Below are 24200 nucleotides of genomic sequence, written 5' to 3' on the forward strand. Positions count from 1 at the left end.
GTTTGTTACAAAGGTGTCACAATTATAAGTTTAACACATTCAGAACAGTGAGGACATATATATATATATATATATATATATATATATATATATATATATATATATATATATATATATATATATATATATATACATAAGTCTACTTTCTACTAGGAAATATTAATATCGCAAAATCTTCTTCCTAAAAACAAAAATAAACACACCAAATGCAAAATATATGATTTTTACAGTCATGATAAGACTTTACATAAGTATTATTACATTATACAATAAAATACAGATAAATAAAACGCTACATATAAATCTATCATATACCCACAATCCTCCAGCTCCTATAGGTGTTTTATTGACGTCATAATTCTACTGTTGTATTGTAAGAAAAGGGGTTGTGTTTCTGTGACAAATGTAAATTGTGTTGCCATACAACACTGTGTAAAGGGATCATTTACATAACATCTCGCCAGCATCGCCACCCACTGAGATGTACAGTAAAACGCCTCTCTACGAGACTGCTTTCTGTCAGCAGGTTTAAATATTTCACAGGCAATCTCTATCCTGTGACCAACCCCTTTAAAATAATATGTAACGCTCCATCTGCTTCACATACAACATCATTTACCACTATGGTATTTTTAGATATTTTATTGAAATATCCCTGCTGTCTCATACATGTATCCCGTTACCCATTATCTTATTTGCCAATATATCAAGGCTTGACAAATACCAGGTGCCACTGCACCATGGGACCTGCAAAATAGGCTCTATTAGTTGTGGTCACATAAGGAGTTATATAACTGTGTTATACATCAGTGGTTAAACCCATCAATTGGCTATGTACACCCTGGCCGAACAAGGGGTTAAATCATCTGTACATGTGAATTCTAAGCAATCAATTTGTTAAATCATAGCTGTGTGTTTCTGGCAATTGGTGGTTAAATCAGTGCTAGGTGTTACTGTAAAACAGCAATAACTAAATACCTTGATTACTTCTGGATTCTTGGCAATCAAAAGGTTAAACCACTGTTGCACATAAAACAAGATATCAATGAGTGAAAGGGACACACAGTTGGTCCATTAAAAAATTCAATTTAACCCCTGATTGTCAGTAACAGAAGTGCAACTATAATTTAAAGGGACACAGAGTTAATTACTTTTATGTCCTGTAGAAAAAAAAAGTGAAGTTAAAGGGATAGGAAAGTAACAATTAAAGGGACACTGAACCCAAATTTTTTCTTTTGTAATTCAGAAAGAGCATACAATTTTAAGCAACTTTCTAATTTACTCCTATTATCATTTTTTCTTCGTTCTCTTGCTATCATTATTTGAAAAAGAAGGCATCTAAGCTTTTTTTTGTTTTCAGTACTCTGGACAGCACTTTTTTATTGGTGGATGAATTTATCCACCAATCAGCAAGGACAACCCAGGTTGTTCACCAAAAATGGGCCGGCATCTAAACTTACATTCTTGCATTTCAACAAAAGATACCAAGAGAATGAAGAAAATTTGATAATAGGAGTAAATTAGAAAGTTGCTTAAAATTTCATGCTCAATCTGAATCACAAAATAATTTTTTTTGATACAGTGTCCCTTTAAACTTCCATGATTCAGATAGAGCATGTAATTTTCAAAAAAACTTTTAAATTGACTTCTATTTTCAAATGTGCTTTGTTCTCTTGGTATCCCTTGTTGAAAAAGAATATGTACATATCCTACACTAGTGGGAGCTAGCTGCTGATTGGTGCCTGCACACCTTTGTCTCTTGTGATTGGCTAACTAGATGTGCTCAGCTAGCTGCCAGTAGTGCAATGCCGTTCCTTCAGCAAAGGATAACAAGAGAAAGAAGCAAATGTAAAAATAGAAGTAAATTAAAAAAAAAGTTGTTTAAAATTGTATGTTCTATTCCGAATCACAAAAGAAAATTTGGGGGTTTCCTGTTCCTTTAACTTAGCTTCTGATTGGCTGAAGCACTTGGGGGGGGGTTAAAGGGGCCCAAGAGGAAACTACTGGTCATCAATCAGCAGGACTACTGGCACATGTGGATCATGAATCATGTTTTGTTTATTGGGTCAGCAGCAGTTTCCGCTCAGGCCCATCAGCGCTCTGCAACTCTAGAGCGGTACTTTAACTATGTTTTTAACCTCTTTGAAAAAGTTAAACACATAGAGTTGGTATATTGATTTTGTTAAAATGACATGTAATGAATTAGTGCATGTATTTATTTCATTGTTATTATGGCCCTTTATAACAATGTGAGCTACCAGTAACCTAGGGTTATTGTTCAAACATGAAACACTTAGAGGTTGTAATATAAAATGTGGAATTATGTGTAGCAAAATATAAATAAATGTTACAATACACCTTCTTTATTTGCTTTGCTTGCTTCACTCATATACAGATGCAATATCTTTGAACTATTTATTTTTACTTTACACGTATTCAGCCTTGTAACCAGTTCTAATTATGAAGATATATGATAATAATAAATGTTGCTGTATTCAAAACTGTGAAAATAATTAAAATGTTGTCAAACGCCCCGCCCTCTTTCCCATTGATCGTATTGAAATCTGCGCAATGCTTTATGGGAATCGTAGTTTAAAGTACGTACTTCTGATTTCCAAGTTTATTGATATTTTTTGTAAACAGCTGCTCTGCCCTCTGACGCTTGCTTGTGAAATAATAACTGCATCTAGTACACGCGCATACTTAGATATTTAAATATGCGCATTTTTCTAGCAACCCTATGGATCATGAAAAGCAGCGCATAACCAAAACAAAGATGGCGGGAAGTGATTTAAAAACGAAAGTATATGTTTATGACTACAACCCCCAGAATACTATGCGCTGATCACAAGGTAATCAATTCCTTTGGATATATTTAATTATATATTTAAATTGCTCTATACAATTTCCTGACTACATTTATGTTTCACGTGTTACTTTTACTTCGCTTCACAAGCACAGAGTCTGCCTTTCATAACTATAAAATACTGCAAAACGTCTACCGAGTTGCGTGCCCAAAATAAAGATGTCGGATCTAGTGTTGGGATAAATACGTAAATTTTAACGCGACCAAAACACGTTGTACACCCGCATTATTTAATGCAAGTGAATTTGGGAAGTGGTGAGAATTCAGATTTCTCTCTTGCTGGCTGTAGATGATGCTTGTTGGTATCTGTAAGTCTGTTATCTGTAGATACAAGTGTATATTTGTTTAATACATTGTTGCTATAAGCAGGATTCATCCACCTCAGATAGAAGCTTCAGTAGATACATTACCACATTTAAAGGGGCAGTAAAGTAAAAATTAAACTTTTCTTATTCAGATAGTGCACATGATTTAAAACAACTTTCCAATTTACTTCTATTATCAAATTTTCTTTATCCTCTTGGTATCCTTTGTTGAAGAGTAAAGCAAGGTAGGCTGAGAGGAGCTTAGGAGCAAGCATGTGTCTTTATTATGTATAACATTACTATAAACAATGTTGCAAGCACTACTGCCGGATGGCTAAAGACACGTGCACACTCCTGAGCTCTTCTAAGATTACTCTTTAACAAAGGCTAGCAAACAAACCTAAGCAAAATGTATAACCAAAGTAAATTTGAAAGTTGTTTGAAATGTCATGCTGTATCCAATCCATTGAACTTTAATTTGGACTTTACTGTCCCTTTAATGATATTTTAAAGGGACATGATACATACCTGAAGGTTGAAACATTTGAATTTACTGTAGGATAGCTGTAAAAAGCTAACTAGAAAATATCACCAGCACATCTCTATGTAAAAAGAGGAAGATATTTTATCTTAAAATTTCCTCAATAGCCACACCCCATTGTAAAGGGACTTTTAGCAGCCAACCAGGATGCTAGTCCCAGGACTTGCAAGGGAGCGTGCATCTGGCACATGCAGGCACAGTCATGTTATTTTCCTATTCAGTTTAAGGAAATTTACTATGAAATATCATGCGATTTTAGTGAAATCTCATGAGATCATAGTAAAGCATAGCATGACCTCAGCACTGCTGATGATAATTGGCTATTGTTTTTTTTTTGGGGGGGGGGTCAACTTGTAGCTGGAGTATAACTGTTCACAGATCACTTACTATTGAAGAAATGTTGAGGTAAAACATCTTCCTTTTTTACATAGAGATGTTCAGGTGATATTTTTCATGACCGTTATGCATCGTTGCTTCCAAGTGATTTAGCATATGAGTATTATGTCCCTTTAAGTCAGCCAGGTGTGATTGACTTTCTATATGATTATTATTCAGTGACCGTTTTTAATTTTTTGCTCTTAAAGGAACAAATGGAGTTTGATGAAGTTGCCGTTTACTTTATAGAGGAGGAGTGGCGCTGTTTAACTGAAGAACAAAAACAGCTGTATAAGGAGGTGATGATGGAGAATTGGCAAACGCTTAGGACTCTGGGTAAGAACCAATTGCTATGAATCTAATTATAGCGAATGTGAAAATTTGTGAAACACACATTAAAAAATGTAATTCTTTCTTTTAAAGGATGAATGTTGAAATAAATGAACAGTAACATAAAAATTAAACGTTCATAATGCAGAGGGAACATGCAATTTTAATCAACTTTCCAGTTTACTTCTTTTATGTAATTTGCTTTGATCTCTTGCTATTGTTTGTTGAAAAGTATACCTAGGTAGACTCAGGAGCAGAAATGCACTACTGGTAGCTAGCTGCTGATTGATGGCTGCACATATATGCCTCATTATTTGCTCACCAGACGTGTTCAGCTAGCTCCCAGTAGTTTATTGCTGCTACTTCAATATGAATAAAAAAAAAAGTACTACACATACCCCATAATCCTGTATGGGCCCCTATTTCATATGTAACTACCCTTGATGACAATGTAGTAAGGTCATTTTTTTTATTATTTTAAAGGTCTGTTTATAAATTGAGAATTTAATTACAAAGCATTATTGTTGCTAGATCCGCCCCCGGAAAGACTTCCTGGTCTATTCATGATCCGAGTAGAGAGCGTATCCACCTGATCTCTACGTCATCATATGGGCATCTCGGTCTTAATGGTTTGCTTTGCGCATGCGTTGAATTCAATATACAATACATAGTATACACTGTACAATGTAGCGCATGCGCTTTGCAAACGTGGGGCGTTATGTTATTTTACAGTCGCCGACTGGCCTGGATTTTGATTGCACATTAAAAAAACGTGACTTTCTAAATCAATGGCTGCGATTCTACGGGCGGAGGAACGGAGGGCAAATTGAAGGCTTATAAAAGTAAATATTTGAAATAACATAGCGTTTTTAAAAGATTTCATGAATGAAAGTCAATTTAAATTTGTATTGACTATAAAACCGCATGTTTGACACTGTCATTGTTTACCATCACTTCAAAAATTAACTTTTTTTTTTTTTTTGCCGCAGCTATCTCACATGCTATGAATTATAAATATAATTATGGTATATTCTGAATCTGCTGGGCCTGCTGAAACAAAACAATATATAATTTGTGTGGGTCATTCATTTAAATTTGAATTAAAATAGTGTTTAAATGTAAGAATAAAAGAATAAAAAGCTTAAAAAAATAAAATAGATCATATTTTTTTTTGTATAATAACACAATAAAGTTTGGATTTCTATTTCGCAGTTGGAGGCAGCACCAAGCTTAATTTTAGGTGAGGCTAGTTGTAGCCAGCTGGAGGAAGTGAGGGGCACCTATGGGTGACTTGGGAACTTCGAACCAGGGTGCTAGGGTCTAATTTTAAGATGCCAGTGGCTTCCTGGCACTTGAGTTTATCGAGCCCTTTAATAAGCAGCTTTAATATTGCATATAAAATATTGTGATTACAAATTTTTGCAATCACCAAACTTCTTACACAACCACACTCTATTTTCTCAGCGTTGCAACTCAAACTGTTCCTATCCCTATTTCCTGTCCCCCTTTTGCAGTATCAAGTAGAAATAATAAAAAATTAAAAAACAATTGTTTTCACCAGTGAGAGAGCTAAGGAATCTATTACTACTGAATAAAGGGAGGACACAGGAAATGTGTGAAATGGATCACTTTTATTGACAACTTAAGTTAAACAAAGTAACGATTATTACATTAGACAATACTTTGCTAAGTTTGCTTTGATTGTTAACCTCTTGTTAGTTGCTAAACATGGCACACACTATCATGGAAGAAGATAACCGTCATCACACACAGGAGCAACTCCGTATCATCAGGTGACAAACACTTTGTAGAAGATGTTCTGTTTTGTCTCATCTCAACAGGAGCAGTCTAGGCTCAATACTGTTATGATACCCAAAAGCAGCAGTCTGCATCTCTCCCTGCATAGTTTCAGAGAGACAGTTGTGTCTTGCCCGCAGCTCTTTGCCCCCCTTCCACATAATCATAGAATTAACTTTTTAAAGCAAGACTGCAAACAAAATATTAACAAGCAGTGAAGTCGCTACTTTTCTGCTAGTTGTTTAATAATTTTATATTAATTAGTCATAATTAAGTCAGTCTCTCATAGCACTGTGCAATACTGAAAGCCTATATTTTTTTTTATGTTGTGCGCAGAGCAGGAGCGTAAAAAAAAAGCCTTATTACCAAGGCCTTGGCTGGCCTGCGACTATGGCCCCAAGTTATCAAGGTCTGTCGGACCTGATCCGACAGTGCGGATCAGGTCCGACAGACCTCGCTGAATACGGCGAGCAATACGCTCGCCGTATTCAGCATTGCACCAGCAGCTATTGGCCGCGAGTCAGCAGGGGGGTGTCAATCTACTCGATCGGGTTGATTTCCGGCGATGTCTGTCCGCCTGCTCAGAGCAGGCGAACAGGTTATGGAGCAGAGGTCTTTGTGACTGCTGCTTCATAACTGCTGTATCTGGCGAGCCTGCAGGCTCGCCAGAAACACGGGGCATCAGGCTCCATTCAGAGCTTGATAAATATGCCCCTATATGTGTTCTATAAAAGCAAAGTTTTCACATGAGCTGCTAATATATTACCTGTTTGATTAATTATTTGTGTATGGAATCATGTAAAGTTTCCAATCCCTTACGACAATCAATAATTTGTGCCATAATGGTTAGACCAATGAGAGTAAAAGTGGTTAACCCCTTCCCGCCCTTAGGACATTCCATGCCGTCCGTTCTAACTGCGCTGGGCTTTAGCACCATTACGACAGCATGGAACGTCCTAGCCGTTTGTCTGTCCTGAAACAATAGTTGATTCCTATATGGGATCGTGGGCTGGGGGGGTATTTACATTTTTTACTCATTTGTTTACAAATCCCAGCAGGGAAGGGGTTAAGAAAGCAGATGTATCTAGAATGTTTATTTATTTGCTTTAAAAGATGTGTATGATTGTAGAAAGATCAATGAATATGCATCAAAATATGTCTACGCAGGATTCTTACATGTGACGCCTTCCATTGTCTCAAAGATTGAGAGAGGAGAAGATCCATGCGTGTGCGCTCACCAGAAAATCGACCTGGAGAAAACTCACTTAAATACCAGCACAGGCGAGTAATAAAAGGGGAGCACAAATTAAAACAATAAAATAAATGTAGTTCTTTTTTCATGAGAGCATACTGAGGTAGGCTCGTTTGCACAGAAATTTTGCACTATATGTATAAAGTTGTTAGAAATATGGTTGCAAACACCAGTGCCATATATTGCTTAAGACATGTGCACACCCCTGAGCCTATCTCTGTATGCTCTCATAGAAATCAGTGTGTTTCAACAGAGAATACCACAAGAAAGAGATATATTTCACAATAGAAGTAAAATTATTATTTTTAATGCTACAATCGGTCTGAATTGTGAAAGTTCTGTAAAGGGAACATGCACCTGATTAACTACAAATAACCGTTTACATTTATTAACTATTGCGTAGATCTGTCTACTGTGAACTTAGTTTTTTTTTTTTTTGATGCTACACTACCAGTTGCTGGAGTCCTATTCTATCAATAGCACCAATTTAAAGGGCATGGAAGTTAAAGTTAAAGGGACAGTTTAATCCAGAAATGTTATTGTTTAAAAAGATAGATATTCCCTTTTTATTACTTTTTCCCCAGTTTTGCATAACCAGTATGGTTATATTAATACACTGTTTACCTCTGTGATTACCATTTATCTAAGCCTCTGCATACTGCCCCCTTATCTCAGTTATTTTGACAGTCTTGCATTTTAGCCAATCAGTGCTGACTCATGAATAACTCCACAGGAGTGATCAGTGTTATCTATATGACACACATTAACTAGCACTGTCAAGCTGGGAAACACTAATAAAATGCACTGAGATAAAGGCGGCCTGTAGGGGCTTAGAAACAGGCAGACATTTATAGTTTTAAAGCTTATAAAGTATACAAGAACGTTGGTTGTGTAAAGCTAGGGAATGGATAGTAAAGGCCTTATCTAGCTTTTTAAACAATAACAATTTGTCAGTAGACTTTCCCTTTAAAGGGCCAGCCAGCATACGTAGATTTTAAAGGGCCAGCCAGCATAAGTAGATTTTAAAGGGCCAGCATACGTAGATTTTAAAGGGGGCCAGCATATGTAGATTTTAAAGGGCCATTATAATCAGCGGCGCTAGTTCCACAATTGAGTTGTGCAACTACTGCTGCTGAGCCAATCAGCTTTGCTCTGCGAGTCCCGAGCATTATTTCTAATGTTTGTTTAAAGGGACAGTCAACACCATAATTTTTGTTGTTTTTAAAGATAGATAATCCCTTAATTACCCATTCCCCAGTTTTGCATAACCAACACAGTTATAATTATACACGTTTTACCTCTGATTACCTTGTATCTATGCCTCTGCAAACTGCCCCCTTATTTCAGTTCTTTTGACAGACTTGCATTTTAGCCAATAATTGCTCACTCCTCTGTAAATTCATGTGCATGAGCTCAATGTTATCTATATGAAACACATGAACTAACGCCCTCCAGTGGTGAAAAACTGTCAAAATGCATTTAGATTAGAGGCGGCCTTCAAGGTATAAGAAATTAGCATATGAACCTCCTAGGTTTAGCTTTCAACTAAGAATACCAAGAGAACAAAGCAAATTTGATGATAAAAGTAAATTGGAATGTTGTTTAAAATTACATTGTCCTATTTGAATCATGAAAGTTTTTTTTTTTTTTTTTGGACTTAACTGTCCCTTTAACTCCTGCAATGGGGTTGAACACACAGTAGGTAAGGGTTAATAGTTTAAAATTACCAGCTCTAATGGATTAGATCATGAAATGTTTTTACAATAATGATCCTTTTATGTTACATAATAATGAGCAGAATTCTGTAACAATAACCTAGAGGTACCTATAAAAAAAAAAAAAAAATATAATAAAGAAAATTAAAGATTTAAAATTTACTTGCATACTTTCATCTCCGTCCTCTTCTGTTCCTTTTTGCAAAACCGCTTCACCGTGCTGTTGTACTAAATGTAGTGCGCTCTCACCTTACGTAAAGCTGTCGGCTGATTTATGTGCAGAATTATGTAACAATATTAACTTCATCTATTGTCCGTTTAAAGGGACGTTACTCACAAGCAATATGAATTGAAAGGGATGCAGCACGCAGTCCATTGCTGAGCCCTCTAGGTATACTATTTAACAAAGGATACCAAAAGAAAAGAGCAAATTAAAAGTCAACTGGAAAGTTGTTGTAAATTGAATGCTCTATCCAAAGCATTAAAAAAATGGGTTTCCTGTCCCTTTAAACTTATGTGAAGATGAACACTTTGACTAAAGAAAGAGAAGATATCAAGACACCTATATATATCTATCAGAGCTCAAAATTTCAAGTCCTAAGCTCGCCACTTCTGATCCCATATATCACCTGCCTGTACCACACCCACTACCCCAGCCTTTGTTTTCACGTGTTTAGCCATTGCAAAGCATCTTATTGTGCGGTAACTTTTCATATTTTTTTAATTTAAACCATAATAAATTAACTGCTAGATTACGAGTTTTGGGTTAGCCTTAAAAAGCAGCGTTGAGAGGTCCCAACGCTGCTTTTTAACGCCCACTGATATTACGAGTCTGGCAGGTACAGGTGTACCGCTCACTTTTCTTCCGCGCCTCGAGCTTACCGCAAATCCCCCTTACGTCAATTGCGTAGCCTATCTTTTTAATAGGACTTGCCTAAAGCCGGTATTACGAGTCTTGGAAGAAGTGAGCGGTACATTCTCTCCTGTCCAGACTCCTACCGCATTTAAAAGTCAGTAGTTAAGAATTTTATGGGCTAACGCCGTAACATAAAACTCTTAACTAAAGTGCTAAAAAGTACACTAACACCCATAAACTACCTATTAAAGGGACCCTAAACACCTTCTGGTTTCTCATATTACGTTTTTTTTTTTATAAAATAGTTACTGATTTGCATATTTATTGTGTTTTTCCTTTTTTTTTTTTTTTTTTTTTTTTTTTTATTACCCTTTTAATATTTATTTCTGTTTTAAATAGTTACCTAAACCACCGCTTATTAAAAGTAATGATCGCCGCCATCTTGTAACGCACGTTACAGCTGATGCCTGTCACGTGATGTGCGCACCCATTTCCACTACCGCAAATACAAAGAGAGCAGTCTCCACAGAATCTATGAGGCTCGTACTCGGCAACCTTCTGAACGAGCTTCATACATTCAGTGGAGCCGATGTTACTGATTGACAGCTGTGTTAGAGGACCGGCTTGTCAGAATTTACGTTCTCTGAAGCTAGCTGTAAGAATCTAGGGAGAAAACATAATTTATGCTTACCTGATAAATTTATTTCTCTTGTAGTGTATCCAGTCCACGGATCATCCATTACATGTGGGATATTCTCCTTCCCAACAGGAAGTTGCAAGAGGATCACCCACAGCAGAGCTGCTATATAGCTCCTCCCCTCACTGCCATATCTAGTCATTCGACCGAAACAAGACGAGAAAGGAGAAACCATAGGGTGCAGTAGTGACTGTAGTTTAATTAAAATTTAGACCTGCCTTAAAAGGACAGGGCGGGCCGTGGACTGGATACACTACAAGAGAAATAAATTTATCAGGTAAGCATAAATTATGTTTTCTCTTGTTAAGTGTATCCAGTCCACGGATCATCCATTACTTGTGGGATACCAATACCAAAGCTAAAGTACACGGATGATGGGAGGGACAAGGCAGGAACTTAAACGGAAGGAACCACTGCCTGTAGAACCTTTCTCCCAAAAACAGCCTCCAAACAAGCAAAAGTGTCAAATTTGTAAAATTTTGAAAAGGTGTGAAGCGAAGACCAAGTCGCAGCCTTGCAAATCTGTTCAACAGAGGCCTCATTTTTAAAGGCCCAGGTGGAAGCCACAGCTCTAGTAGAATGAGCTGTAATCCTTTCAGGGGGCTGCTGTCCAGCAGTCTCATAGGCTAAGCGTATTATGCTCCGAAGCCAAAAGGAGAGAGAGGTTGCCGAAGCTTTTTGACCTCTCCTCTGTCCAGAGTAAACGACAAACAGGGCAGATGTTTGACGAAAATCTTTAGTAGCCTGTAAGTAAAACTTCAAGGCACGGACTACGTCCAGATTATGCAAAAGACGTTCCTTCTTTGAAGAAGGATTAGGACACAATGATGGAACAACAATCTCTTGATTGATATTCCTGTTAGAAACCACCTTAGGTAAAAACCCAGGTTTGGTACGCAGAACTACCTTGTCCGAATGAAAAATCAGATAAGGAGAATCACAATGTAAGGCAGATAACTCAGACTCTTCGAGCCGAGGAAATAGCCATCAAAAACAGAACTTTCCAAGATAAAAGTTTAATATCAATGGAATGAAGGGGTTCAAACGGAACTCCCTGAAGAACTTTAAGAACCAAGTTTAAGCTCCACGGGGGAGCAACAGTTTTAAACACAGGCTTAATCCTAACCAAAGCCTGACAAAATGCCTGGACGTCTGGAACTTCTGCCAGACGCTTGTGCAAAAGAATAGACAGAGCAGAAATCTGTCCTTTTAAAGAACTAGCTGATAAGCCTTTGTCCAAACCCTCTTGGAGAAAGGACAATATCCTAGGAATCCTAACCTTACTCCATGAGTAACTCTTGGATTCACACCAATAAAGATATTTACGCCATATCTTATGGTAGATTTTCCTGGTGACAGGCTTCCGAGCCGGTATTAAGGTATCAATGATTGACTCGGAGAAGCCACGCCTTGATAGAATCAAGCGTTCAATCTCCATGCAGTCAGTCTCAGAGAAATTAGATTTGGATGATCGAAAGGACCTTGTATTAGAAGGTCCTGCCTCAGAGGCAGAGTCCATGGTGGAAGAAATGACATGTCCACTAGGTCTACTTACCAGGTCCTGCGTGGCCACGCAGGCGCTATCAGAATCGCTGATGCTGTCTCCTGTTTGACTTTGGCAATCAGTCGAGGGAGCAGAGGAAACGGTGGAAACACATAGGCCAGGTTGAAGAACCAAGGAGCTGCTAGAGCAACTATCAGCGTTGCTCCCGGGTACCTGGACCTGGATCCGTAACAAGGAAGCTTGGCGTTCTGGCGAGACGCCATGAGATCCAGTTCTGGTTTGCCCCAACGATGGACCAGTTGAGCAAACACCTCCGGATGGAGTTCCCACTCCCCCTGATGAAAAGTTTGACGACTTAGAAAATCCGCCTCGCAGTTCTCTACGCCTGGGATGTGGATCGCTGACAGGTGGCAAGAGTGAGACTCTGCCCAGCGAATTATCTTTGAGACTTCTAACATCGCTAGGGAACTCCTGGTTCCCCCTTGATGGTTGATGTAAGCCACAGTCGTGATGTTGTCCGACTGAAATCTGATGAACCTCAGTGTTGCTAACTGAGGCCAAGCTAGAAGAGCCTTGAATATTGCTCTTAACTCCAGAATATTTATTGGGAGGAGTTTCTCCTCCTGAGTCCATGATCCCTGAGCCTTCAGGGAGTTCCAGACTGCGCCCCAACCTAGAAGTCTGGCATCTGTTGTTACAATCGTCCAATCTGGCCTGCGAAAGGTCATACCCTTGGACAGATGGACCCGAGAAAGCCACCAGAGAAGAGAATCTCTGGTCTCTTGATCCAGATTTAGTAGAGGGGACAAATCTGAGTAATCCCCATTCCACTGACTTAGCATGCATAATTGCAGCGGTCTGAGATGCAGGCGCGCAAATGGCACTATGTCCATTGCAGCTACCATTAAGCCGATTACTTCCATGCACTGAGCCACTGACGGGCGTGGAATGGAATGAAGGACACGGCAAGCATTTAGAAGTTTTGATAACCTGGACTCCGTTAGGTAAATTTTCATCTCTAGAGAATCTATAAGAGTCCCTAGGAAGGAGACTCTTGTGAGTGGTGATAGAGAACTCTTTTCCACGTTCACTTTCCACCCATGCGACCTCAGAAATGCCAGAACTATCTCTGTATGAGACTTGGCAATTTGAAAGCTTGACGCCTGTATCAGGATGTAGTCTAGATACGGAGCCACCGCTATGCCTCGTGGTCTTAGAACCGCCAGAAGTGAGCCCAGAACCTTTGTAAAAATTCTCGGGGCAGTGGCCAACCCGAAGGGAAGAGCTACAAATTGGTAATGCCTGCCTAGAAAGGCAAACCTTAGGAACCGATGATGATCTTTGTGAATCGGTATGTGAAGGTAGGCATCCTTTAAGTCCACTGTGGTCATGTACTGACCCTTTTGGATCATGGGTAGGATGGTCCGAATAGTTTCCATTTTGAATGATGGAACTCTGAGGAATTTGTTTAAGATCTTTAGATCCAAGATTGGTCTGAAGGTTCCCTCTTTCTTGGGAACCACAAACAGATTTGAATAAAATCCCTGTCCTTGTTCCGTCCGCGGAACTGGATGGATCACTCCCATTACTAGGAGGTCTTGCACACAGCTTAGGAATGCCTCTTTCTTTATCTGGTTTGCTGATAACCTTGAAAGATGAAATCTCCCTTGTAGAGGAGAAGCTTTGAAGTCCAGAAGATATCCCTGAGATATGATCTCCAACGCCCAGAGATCCTGAACATCTCTTGCCCACGCTTTCTGGCCTGCTTGCCCTTGTTCCAGGACTGGTTAGGTTTCCAGGCCTGTCTGGAATGAGCAATAGTTCCCTCTTGTTTTGAAGCGGAGGAAGTTGATGCTGCTCCTGCCTTGAAATTTCGAAAGGCACGAAAATTAGACTGTTTGGCCTTTTGATTTGGCCCTGTCCTGAGGAAGGGTATGACCCTTGCCTCCAGTAATGTCAGCAATAATTTCCTTCAAGCCAGGCCCGAATAAGGTCTGCCCCTTGAAAGGAATGTTGAGTAACTTAGACTTTGAAGTCACGTCAGCTGACCAGGATTTAAGCCATAGCGCCCTACGCACCTGGATGGCGAATCCGGAATTCTTAGCCGTTAGTTTAGTCAAATGAACAATGGCATCAGAAACAAATTAATTAGCTAGCTTAAGCGTTCTAAGCTTGTCAATAATTTCATCCAATGGAGCTGTATGGATGCTGTATGGATGGCCTCAAACCAGAATGCCGCCGCAGCAGTGACAGGCGCAATGCATGCAAGGGGCTGTAAAATAAAACCTTGTTGAATAAACATTTTCTTAAGGTAACCCTCCAATTTTTTATCCATTGGATCTGAAAAAGCAAAACTGTCCACAACCGGGATAGTGGTACGCTTTGCTAAAGTAGAAACTGCTCCCTCCACCTTAGGGACCGTCTGCCATAAGTCCCGTGTAGTGGCGTCTATTGGAAACATTTTTCTAAATATAGGAGGTGGGGAAAAGGGCACACCGGGTCTACCCCACTCCTTGCTAATAATTTCTGTAAGCCTTTTAGGTATAGGAAAAACGTCAGTACACACCGGCACCGCATAGTATTTATCCAGCCTACACAATTTCTCTGGAATTGCAACTGTGTTACAGTCATTCAGAGCAGCTAATACCTCCCCAAGCAATACACGGAGGTTCTCAAGCTTAAATTTAAAATTAGAAATCTCTGAATCAGGTTTCCCCGAGTCAGAGGTCACCCACAGACTGAAGCTCTCCGTCCTCATGTTCTGCATACTGTGACGCAGTATCAGACATGGCTCTAACAGCATTTGCGCGCTCTGTATCTCTCCTAACCCCAGAGCTATTGCGCTTGCCTCTTAATTCAGGCAATCTAGATAATACCTCTGACAGGGTATTATTCATGATTGCAGCCATGTCCTGCAAGGTAATCGCTATGGGCGTCCCTGATGTAATTGGCGCCATATTAGCGTGCGTCCCCTGAGCGGGAGGCAAAGGGTCTGACACATGGGGAGAGTTAGTCGGCATAACTTCCCCCTCGACAGAACCCTCTGGTGATAATTCTTTTATAGATAAAGACTGATCTTTACTGTTTAAGGTGAAATCTTAAATTTAGTACACATTCTCCTATGGAGCTCCACCATGGCTTTCAAACATAATGAACAAGTAGGTTCCTCTGTGTCAGACATGTTTAAACAGACTAGCAATGAGACTAGCAAGCTTGGAAAACACTTTAAAACAAGTTTACAAGCAATATAAAAAACGTTACTGCGCCTTTAAGAAACACAAATTTTCCCAAATTTTGAAATAACAGTGAAAAAATGCAGTTACACTAACGAAATTTTTACAGTGTATGTAATAAGTTAGCAGAGCATTGCACCCACTTGCAAATGGATGATTAACCCCTTAATACCAAAAACGGAATAACAAATGACAAAAACGTTTTTTAAACAGTCACAACAACTGCCACAGCTCTACTGTGGCTTTTTACCTCCCTCAATACGACTTTTGAAGCCTTTTGAGCCCTTCAGAGAAGTCCTGGATCATGCAGGAAGAAGCTGGATGTCTGTGTCTGTAATTTTTGCTGTGCAAAAAAACGCCAAAATAGGCCCCTCCCACTCATATTACAACAGTGGGAAGCCTCAGGGAACTGTTTCTAGGCAAAATTCAAGCCAGCCATGTGGAAAAAACTAGACCCCAATAAGTTTTATCACCAAACATATGTAAAAAACGATTAAACATGCCAGCAAACATTTTAAAATACACTTTTATAAGAGTATGTATCTCCTATTAATAAGCCTGATACCAGTCGCTAGCACTGCATTTAAGGCTTTACTTACATTACTTCGGTATCAGCAGCATTTTCTAGCAAATTCCATCCCTAGAAAAATATTTTAACTGCACATACCTTATTGCAGGAAAACCTGCACGCTATTCCCCCTCTGAAGTTACCTCACTCCTCAGAATATGTGAGAACAGCAAAGGATCTTGGTTACTTCTGCTAAGATCATAGAAAACGCAGGCAGATTCTTCTTCTAAATACTGCCTGAGATAAACATTACACTCCGGTACCATTTAAAAATAACAAACTTTTGATTGAAGAAATAAACTAAGTATAAAACACCACAGTCCTCTTACGACCTCCATCTTAGTTGAGAGATGCAAGAGAATGACTGGGTATGGCAGTGAGGGGAGGAGCTATATAGCAGCTCTGCTGTGGGTGATCCTCTTGCAACTTCCTGTTGGGAAGGAGAATATCCCACAAGTAATGGATGATCCGTGGACTGGATACACTTAACAAGAGAAAAGGGTAATTTGCAGCCACATAAAACTTATACTGCAGTGCTTGGCTGTCTCTGTCTGGTCGTTTATCCCTGTTGTGTACGGAACAGGACTACATTCTTTGGCTGACCTTTCCCTACCCCTAACAAAAGTCAAACAAAGCTTTCCCTACAGTATCTGCTCTGATCTTCCTAATGCCTATTCCCTATCACATGCGAGCACAGAGAGTGTGAGCTGCCGGGCAGAGCCGCAAATCACAGCCTAGGAATGCAACAGATTTGCATAAGGTCCGATCAGCAAAGACTCTGACAGGCATAGGAAAGCAAAATAATTTATGGCTTGAACGGAGGGGGGGGGGGGGCTTGGAGAGAAAGGTGAGGGGTAAGAAGGGCGGCACACAACTTATTGTTTCAGACAGCAGACAAGATTAGGACACAGCAGCTGCCTCGCTGGGCGACAGATCCCTAACCCATCCCTCTTTCCCTTGCACCACAAGAACTAAAATAAATGATACTGCTTAAAAATCTATTATTGTGCAAAAAAAAAGCAAAAGATAATCCATATATATATATATATATATATATATATATATATATATATATATATATATATATAGCAGCAGAAGTTTTTTTACTTATGCTGTGAGAGCAGGGCCGCCACTAGAAATTTTGGGGCCCCTGACTTAACCATTGATCAGGGCCCCCCCCCCCTCCTTTGACATGTGCAATTTTTGACCAAGTGACTAAAACGTATATGCACTTTATTCTTAAGTGTCTATTTAAACTTGGAAATGTTGTAAAGGTAGTAACAAACACACAGACACACTCATACACTGAAACACACACACACTCATACATAAGGATTCACATATAGACACTCTAGCAGACATGCAAAGAAACACACTCAGACACAGACACCCAAACAGAAACTCAATACTTGTTTACATTGACCTGACAAGTAATGAGGTAAACTACAGTTTTGTAAAAAAAAGGAGATTTAGAAAATAAAATATGGAGTTCTGATTATCTTTTTGTAAAGGAAGATGCCAACTAAATGATGACAACAGCATGCGGTTGCTGAAAGGAAGGGCCCTGAACTGCCTAAATGGTTAAATAGTAGATTGGTGACTTCAGGAAAGGTCTCATTAGTCTCAAAGTCTGTAGAAAGATGTGAATAATCAGTAGTAAGGTCAAAATGTCCTAAAAAGGAACAATCTTAGTCTGAGAGTATAACATGTTATGCAGATTTAAAAATCTTAGATACAATGCCTACTTGCATCTGGAATGTCCTTGCATAAAGGGGCAGTAAACTGGAATGTAATTAATATGTATATGTGTGTGTGTGTATATATATGTATATATGTATATATATATATATATATATATATATATATATATATATATATATATATATATCTATATCTGCCTAAAGGGCACCTACCATTTGTGTATTGAGGAGGAAACATTTATGCATGGTTTTAAATATAGAATTTCTACAGCATTGTCAAATAATCATAAATACACTGCTGCTAAAAAAATGTGTTTTTATGGATCCCTGGACCCACCATATAACTACTACCACACTGAAGTTACAATCCGAAATTGCACAAAGAAATTAAATACATTTGCTAAGTAAGTCCTACCTCCTCTGCAAATGAAAGTGATCTGCTGTCTGACTCACACACTGTACAAACAAAGTGCCAAGTCTGTCTCACACTGTGTATAGTGGTTTAGTGCACACTCAGAAATCCTCTCAAATGCTAATACTTTACTCCGTGTAATAACATTTCCCATGCTCAATTAGCACTATTTGCTGTAGTACCCACTGGTGGCTGCCAAAATTAAAAAAAATATATATTTTTTTTTAGTTCTGTCCTCATGGGGGCCCCCCTGGCCCATTGGGCCCCTGACAGGGGTCACCCCTGTCACCCCCTGATGGCGGCCCTGTGTGAGAGCAATGTCTACATGCGTGCATGCTCACAGCAATAAGCACAGACTTCCACCATGTCTGCACAGATTCGTCAGGGAGCAGGAACAAAGCACAAGTAAATGTAAAAAAAAATAGGAACACCTATAATGAAAAAAAAATGCGATTTGCATTTTAAAAACTAAAACGGCATTATGACTAAAAAAAAAAACAAAAAACCCTAATGACAAGTGTTTAATGTCCCTTTAACCCCTAAACCGAGGCCCCCCCCCCCCCCCCACATCGGAAACACTTTATTAAAGTTTTTAACCTCTAATCTGCCGACCGGACATCGCCGCCACTTTTAATAAATATATTAACCCCTAAACCCCCACACTCCCGCCTCGCAATCACTAGTTAAATTTTATTAACCCCTAATCTGCCGTCCCTAACATCGCCGACACCTACCTACTTTTATTAACCCCTAATCTGCCGACCCCCAACGTCGCCGCAACTATATTAAATTTATTAACCCCTAAACCTAACCCTAACACCCCCCTAACTTAAAGGGACAGTAAACCTTAAAAATAATGTTATATAATTCTGCACATAGTGCAGAATTCTATAACATTATATTAGCCAAACTTTCTAAAACCTAACGTATACCCTTTTAATTTTTTTAAAAAACAGCTGTTTTACAGACCTGCTCTCTGTACTCTGCTGAACGGGTCTGTTTTTATTCCACAGCGCATCGGGCCAGCTGTATAGTCACAGCCCGGCCCGACCGCGCCATAACACTAAGTGCAGCTTGCTCCTGCTGTCAGACAGATCAGGAGCGAGCTGCACTTAGTGTTATGGCGAGGTCGGGCCGGGCTGTGACTATACAGCTGGCCCGATGCGCTGTGGAATAAAAACAGACACGCTCAGCAGAGTACAGAGAGCGGATCTGTAAAACTGCTGTTTTTTTAAAAAAAAATTAAAAGGGTATATTAAGTTTTAGAAAGTTTGGCTAATATAATGTTATATAATTCTGCACATAGTGTAGAATTATATAACATTATTTTTAAGGTTTACTGTCCCTTTAAATATAATTTAAATAATTCTAAATAAAATTACTACAATTAAATACATTTTTCCTATTTAAAACTAAATACTTACCTATAAAATAAACCCTAAGATAGCGATTTTCCCTCCTGACAGTCCCGCGTCTTCACTTCCACACAGACTAGACTGACATTCTTAAGCCGTAATGACTAACCCAGAAACCAAGCTGCCCCCACCTCACACATTTACTCGCCACTGCATAAATTTCACTCACCAATTGCGAGTGGGCGAGCGCAATTTTTGATATATATATATATATATATATATATATATCTGAAAATTTCCACTTGCCCTTGGTGAGTAGAAATTGAACTAGGTGAGTAGAGCGGGTGCTAAATACAGTTTATACAGTGCCAAATGTGTATATATATCTAATCATTTTATTAAAAGAACTTACACCAAGATTCCGAGTTTTGCGGTAACAGGGGTGCGTTGCTAACGAGCTTTTTTTTTTTTCCAACGCTCCCTTTAGACAACGCTGGTATTAAGTTTTTTTTTTTAAACCCGGCGCTAGCCTCAAAAAAGTGAGCAAAGATCAAAATTTAGCTCCACATCTCACTGTAATACCAGCGCTGCTTACGGTAGCGGTGAGCTGGCTAAACGTGCTCGTGCACGATTTCCCCATAGGAAACAATGGGGCTGAGCCGGCTGAAAAAAAGTCCAACACCTGCAAAAAAGCAGCGTTCAGCTCCTAACGCAGCCCCATTGATTCCTATGGGGAAAGGAATTTTATGTCTACACCTAACACCCTAACATGAACCCCGAGTCTAAACACCCCTAACCTTACACTTATTAACCCCTAATCCTCCGCCCACGACATCGTCGCCACCTACATTATAATTATTAAACCCTACTCTGCCGCTCCGGACACCGCCCCCACTTATATTATAGTTATGAACCCCTAATCTGCTGCCCCCAACATCGCTGAACCCTACATTATATTTATTAACCGCTAATCTGCCCCCCCCAACGTCGCCGCAACTATATTAAATGTATTAACCCCTAATCTGTCGCCGCCACTATAATAAAGTTATTAACCCCTAAACCTAAGTCTAACCCTAACACCCCCCTAATTTAAATATAATTTAAATAAATCTAAATAAAATAACTACAAATTAAATACATTTTTCATATTTAAAACTAAATACTTACCTATAAAATAAACCCTAAGATAGCTACAATATAACTGATTGGAACAGCCAATAGAATGCAAGCTCAATCTTGGATGACGTCATTTAAAGGAACCTTCATTCTTCGCTTGGACTTTGTTTGAAGAGGATGCTCCGCGTCGGCTGGATTGAAGATGAACCCGATCCACTCTGGATGAATGAAGATAGAAGATGCCGCTTGGATGAAGACTTCTGCCCCTCTGGAGGTCCACTTGTGCCCGGCTGGGTGAAGACGTCTCAAGGTAGGGTGATCTTCAAGGGGGTAGTGTTAGGTTTTATTAAGGGGGGATTGGGTGGGTTTTAGAGTAGGGTAGGGTTGGGTGTGTGGGTGGTGGGTTTTAATGTTGGGGGGGGGGGTATTGTATTTCTTTTTTTTTACAGGTAAAAGAGCTGATTACTTTGGGGCAATGCCCGCAAAAGGCCCTTTTAAGGGCTATTTGTAATTTAGTATAGGGTAGGGATTTTTATTTTTTGGGGGGGCTTTTTTATTTTATTAGGGGGGATTAGAGTAGGTGTAATTAGTTTTAAAAAATTGTATTTTTTTTTTATTTTCTGTAATTTAGTGTTTGTTGTTTTTCGTACTTTAGTTTATTTAATTTAATTGTAATTAATCGTAGGTAGTTTAGGTAATTAATTTAAAGGGACATAATACTCATATGCTAAATCACTTGAATCTGATGCAGTATAACTGTAAAAAGCTGACAGGAAAATATCACATGAGCATCTCTATGTAAAAAAGGAAAATATTTTACCTCACAACTTCCTCAGCTCAGCAGAGTAAGTTCTGTGTAAAAAGTTATACTCAGCTGCTCCCAGCTGCAGGTAAAAAAATAAAATAAATGAAGAAATGAACAGCAGCCAATCAGCATCAGCAGTGCTGAGGTCATGAACTCTTACTGTGATCTCATGAGATTTGACTTAACTCTCATGAGATTTCATAGTAAGCTTCCTTTACCTGATTGGTGAAATAATGAGAGTGCACGAGGCTCATCCTTTCAGTTGTCCTAGGACAGACACACTAATATGCTGCTTAGAAATCCTTTACAATGGGAGGTGGCTACTGAGGTATTTTTGAGGTAAAATATCTTCCTTTTTTACATAGAGATGTTCAGGAGATATTTTCTAGTCTGCTTTTTACAGCTATGCTGCATCACTTTCAAGTGTTTAAATATTTGGGTATTATGGCCCTTTAATGATAGTGTAGTGTTAGTTGTAATTGTAACTTAGGTTAGGATTAATTTTGCAGGTAAATTTGTATTTATTTTAGCTAGGTAGTTATTAAATAGTTAATAACTATTTAATAACTATTGTACCTAGTTAAAATACAAAGTTGCCTGTAAAATAAAAATAAATCCTAAAATAGCTAAAATGTAACTATTAGTTATATTGTAGCTATCTTAGGGTTTATTTTATAGGTAAGTATTTAGTTTTAAAAATGAAAAATGTATTTAATTTGTAGTTATTTTATTTAAATTATATTTAAATTATGGGGGGGTTAGGGTTAGGGTTTAGGGGTTAATAACTTTATTATAGTGATGGCGACAGATTAGGGGTTAATACATTTAATATAGTTGCGGCAACGTTGGGGGGGCAGATTAGGGGTTAATAGATATAATGTAGGGTTCGGCGATGTTGGGGGCGGCAGATTAGGGGTTCATAACTATAATGTAAGTGGGGGCGGTGTCCGGAGCGGCAGAGTAGGGTTTAATAATTATAATGTAGGTGGTGACGATGTTGTGGGCAGAGGATTAGGGGTTAATAAGTGTAAGGTTAGGGGTGTTTAGACTCGGGGTTCATGTTAGGGTGTTAGGTGTAGACATAAAATTCCTTTCCCCATAGGAATCAATGGGGCTGCGTTAGGAGCTGAACGCTGCTTTTTTGCAGGTGTTGGAATTTTTTTCAGCCGGCTCAGCCCTATTGTTTCCTATGGGGAAATCGTGCACGAGCACGTTTAGCCAGCTCACAGCTACCGTAAGCAGCGCTGGTATTACAGTGAGATGTGGAGCTAAATTTTGATCTTTGCTCACTTTTTTGAGGCTAACGCCGGGTTTAAAAAAAAAACGTAATACCAGCGTTGTCTTAAGGGAGCGTTGGGGAAAAAAAAGGCTTGTTAGCAACGCACCCCTGTTACCGCAAAACTCGGAATCTTGGTGTAAGTTCTTTTAATAAAATGATTATATATGATTATATATATATATATATATATATATATATATATATATATATATATATATATATATATATATATATATATATATATATATATATATATATATATATATTTGGCACTGTATAAACTGTATTTAGCACCCGCTCTACTCACCTAGTTCAATTTCTACTCACCAAGGGCAAGTGGGTGAGTGGAAATTTTCAGCCGTGTGTGTGTGTATGTGTATGTGTATATGTATGTGTGTGTATATATATATATATATATATATATATATATATATATATATATATATATATATATATATATATATGTGTGTATGTGTATATATGTATGTGTGTATGTGTGTATGTGTATGTGTATATATGTATATATATATATATATATATATATATATATATATATATATATATATATATATATATATATATATATATATAATTTCAAGCGATGGTGTAAGTGCACTCTCACCAACTTTTGCAGCTTGTCAGGGTGCTGTGAGATAATAAATAAATTGTAACAAAGAAGCACTCACTGAACGGTTCCAACTGTGACAAAAAGTTTTAATTCAAACAAGTGACGTTTTGGGACAGTAACAGTCAGAGGAAGGGACTGTTACTGTCCCGAAACGTCACTTGTTTGAATTAAAACTTTTTGTCACAGTTGGAACCTTCAGTGAGTGCTTCTTTGCTACAATTTATATTTATATATTCTCAAAAATTGCACTCGCCCACTCGCAATTGGTGATTGAAATTTATGCAGTGGCGAGTAAATGTGTGAGGTGGGGGCAGCTTGGTTTCTGGGTTATTCATTACGGCTCAAGAATGTCAGTCTAGTCTGTGTGGAAGTGAAGACGCGGGACTGTCAGGAGGGAAAATCGGATCCATCCTTACTTCTTTTCAGCGAGTAAGTCAGTAACTACTACAGATCCAATCATTAATGTAAAGCAAGGCAGCAAGCATGGACTCTGAGGGGGGGCTCAAGCAGCAGGTCCCGGTGCTCTGGCCAGCCAGCGGCTCACTTGTTGCAGTCACTGAGTACCCAGGTCAGGGTTGATCACAACTACATTCCCCCTAAAGCATCACAATAAAAATAAACCAAAAAGGCGCAGTGTAAGTTATTTTACTATGATATTAGTGACTGTATTAGGGCTCAGACGCACACTGACATTTTTAAACAGTTGCGCACAGTTGTATGTTTTTCTTTGCTGTCCGCAGCTGTTATACTAAGACCTGCTGCTTTTGCTTTTTTAACCTGGTCCCGTAGCTGCTGGTGACCCTCAGCACTAGACTGTAGTAGAATCCTCCGTTCTGGCTGTGTGAATATCCCTCCCCTAACAGACC

At 38.8% G+C, this 24200-nt stretch overlaps 1 protein-coding gene across 1 annotated transcript in view; it reads left to right on the plus strand.

Annotated features, from left to right (window-relative positions):
• Positions 1-3087: 3087 nt before the first annotated feature.
• Positions 3088-24200, plus strand: part of LOC128667117 (zinc finger protein OZF) — a 28317-nt gene continuing 7204 nt past the window's right edge. Inside the window, exons 1-3 of the mRNA XM_053722026.1 lie at positions 3088-3174; positions 4297-4423; positions 7382-7495. Coding sequence (XP_053578001.1) covers positions 4303-4423; positions 7382-7495 — 235 coding nt within the window. The 5' untranslated portion in view covers positions 3088-3174; positions 4297-4302. The remainder of the gene's footprint in view (positions 3175-4296; positions 4424-7381; positions 7496-24200) is intronic.

The sequence above is a fragment of the Bombina bombina genome, chromosome 7, assembly GCF_027579735.1.
Source record: "Bombina bombina isolate aBomBom1 chromosome 7, aBomBom1.pri, whole genome shotgun sequence".
NCBI lineage: Eukaryota > Metazoa > Chordata > Amphibia > Anura > Bombinatoridae > Bombina > Bombina bombina.